General features: G+C 48.7%; 2 protein-coding genes across 2 annotated transcripts in view; both read right to left on the bottom strand.

Annotated features, from left to right (window-relative positions):
- Positions 1-298: 298 nt before the first annotated feature.
- On the bottom strand, positions 299-895 carry LOC126576906 (uncharacterized). Its single transcript, XM_050238210.1, has 4 exons — positions 776-895; positions 541-699; positions 375-479; positions 299-325 (listed from the first exon to the last, which is right to left on the bottom strand). The coding sequence occupies exons 1-4, from the start codon at positions 893-895 to the stop codon at positions 299-301; spliced, it is 411 nt and encodes a 136-aa protein (XP_050094167.1).
- Positions 896-1,235: 340 nt separating this feature from the next.
- LOC126574612 (beta-1,3-glucan-binding protein 2) overlaps positions 1,236-2,500 on the bottom strand; it is a 2,048-nt gene continuing 783 nt past the window's right edge. Inside the window, exons 3-6 of the mRNA XM_050234898.1 lie at positions 2,280-2,422; positions 2,034-2,203; positions 1,564-1,955; positions 1,236-1,492 (exon numbers count right to left, since the gene is read on the bottom strand). Coding sequence (XP_050090855.1) covers positions 1,289-1,492; positions 1,564-1,955; positions 2,034-2,203; positions 2,280-2,422 — 909 coding nt within the window. The 3' untranslated portion in view covers positions 1,236-1,288. The remainder of the gene's footprint in view (positions 1,493-1,563; positions 1,956-2,033; positions 2,204-2,279; positions 2,423-2,500) is intronic.

Genomic DNA, 2,500 nt, shown 5'->3' with positions numbered 1-2,500 from the left:
TTAGTCATTACATTTTCTTCCATCAGTTCGCCCTCAGTTGTAAAATTCATCTGTTTGCCTAAGCATCCTTCTATAATAGACTCCGGAAGCAACGTAGGTACCCTGCAGCAGCTTCGCGGTTCAGTATCCATCAGTCCATTTCTGTTGTGAATTATTGTATTTTGTGCGTACATGTTTATACTTTGCTGTTGCAAAATTAAATAATTGTCGTCAATTTGAAAAGATAGTTGCAGTTGTTGAGTGTGCTCACCACTGAAGAGCAATTTTCCAACCCAGTCCTGTTTGCTGGGGGACAATCCTACGGAAACAGTGGCAAAAGCATACGCTATAGTGCAGGACGCAGAGCAGGACATTGTGCCCAACTGAACGCTCACCCGGTACATTATGGCAAATACGCATCCCATGAATGCGGCAGACGATGGAACGCACTGGGAGGAGATTCTGTTCTGAGCCACATCTTGTAAATAGAATGAATTCAGCTGGAATTAAAGCGAAAATTTCAATTTTCAAATTTCAGACTGAAAAGTACGCCATACTGACAATCTGTTGTTTGTAACACCTGGCCACAGCACGTTCGATGACTTCCGTCCAGGCCGGATCATTGCCAACACGTGCCAGTAATACTTTACGGGCCTGTTCAACACGAAACTGTTTCATCATCAGGATACGGGTGACATTGAGGGAACATTCGGCCAGACACTAGAACATACAAAAACGGGATACGTCGCTCGAATAAACGAATCGGTTTTTTTTGTCGGCATTCCACAGACGCTACATTGTAAGGCAATGGGTCAACTTCTTCGGGCAACAAAGGAGGTATTGGGCGCTTCATGCACAGCTGGACAACAGGTTGCGGTAGCAGCAGTGGCATCTGACAACAATTCCGGGGATCCATCTTAGTTAGCAGTTCATCGCACATTTTCTCGTCGTACTGTAGACGATTGAACGAATGTGATCAGTCACACTGGCCAGTACCCAGGACCATTCCGATCTTACGGTAAACATGCAGGAATGTTGCGAAATGTGATAAAAAAACAACAGAGCAATCCACACGAAAGGGACCATCTTTATGCTTTCGAACGCTTGTTTGGCGATGTACGCGCGAGACTAACACGCACTTTGTCTGCAGCAATGATGGTCACCTTTGTTGCGAACTACGCACAGAGCACTGTCATCAATATCTAATTAACTTGGTCTAGCTGCCCCAGACGGTAGACGGTTTTTTTTATGAATGATTGTTGTGTTATTTTGTTCACTGAGCCATGAGCAGACATAGATTTGAATAGACCTATAGGGCGTAAACACGCACATAGTCTACCGTTAGTTCCGGCTCGGTCCAGGTACGGTACCAGGTGTTACGGTTCTGATAGAAAAGGTATTCTGCCTTCGGGCTAGTATTTCGCCACGGTTTCGCTACTCGTGACGGTCCCGTAACGGATTCATCGGGGAAATCCTTGACACCGCCAACACCTACTCCCAACGACAAATAGAACTGAAATGCAAGAGTGGAAAGAGGAATGAGTGAATCTGGAATGTCGTTGAGTAGCGCACGGTTTGGTTTACCTCACGATCAAACGGTGCCATCGGACGTTCCACGTTCCACAGATTGGCTTGTGTGAGGTTGCGCTGGTGGGCGAATTGCCGGAGGTTCGTTTTGATCGTACCGTACTGGAAACCATCGACGGTGACCGCTATCTGGTCCGGTGTCCAAATGAGCCCGTAAACATGGAACGCATCGCCAAAGTGCTCGTCGGCCGAGTTGGAGCGCAATAGCTCGCCCCTCAGGGTGGCCTGATTAGTGATGAGTACTCCACCCCGCAACCGGTGACCATCGATCTGCTTCCCATCCGTTACCCTCTCCAATATGCGGTTGGCAAGAATGTGCGCTATCCTCATCTGTCCCGAGGCCATATCGGCATAACCGTAGTAGTTTTCGAACGGTTGCAGCAATAACTCTGGCAAAAAAGGAGCACCCCAAAGGGTCAATGATTAAACGGCTATCAATCCACCGGAAAAAGGAATCGAATGCTTACGTGGAAATATCCAATCGCCCTTGGGCAACTTTGCCCGTATTTCGACACGCCCGTACCGGAAGCGGAAGTAGTTTTTGGTGCTCAATTTGGCCGACATCACGGGCGGTAGAATGGTGGCACGCTCGGCCTTGCGCTGGCACTCGTACGGATTGTTGGTCGGTGAGGTACAGCTGTGCCAATCGGGGAAATGGAAAATTCCGGGAAAATTGTAACCACGCGGTACTCGCAGAACCGAAAGCAACTTACCCCTGCAGTGATAGTTCGCCGGTCCGTATACGTTCGTCGGTGTAATCTGGGCTCATGGTGACCAGCGTCGGAACGATGAAGAGACGACCGCCCGCGATGTAACTGTTCTCGGGGTGGTCCTGATAGGACAGGAACTCAGCTGACTTCAGCGCAGAAAGAGAACGAAAACAGGAAGCACCGATTAGGCCACCGGCACAGACCATCGTGGTTGCGTTAGAATA

This window comes from Anopheles aquasalis, chromosome 3, assembly GCF_943734665.1.
Source record: "Anopheles aquasalis chromosome 3, idAnoAquaMG_Q_19, whole genome shotgun sequence".
Classification (NCBI taxonomy): Eukaryota; Metazoa; Arthropoda; class Insecta; order Diptera; family Culicidae; genus Anopheles; species Anopheles aquasalis.
The sequence above is the reverse complement of the archived record's forward strand: the minus strand, read 5'-3'. Positions and strand labels throughout refer to the sequence as shown.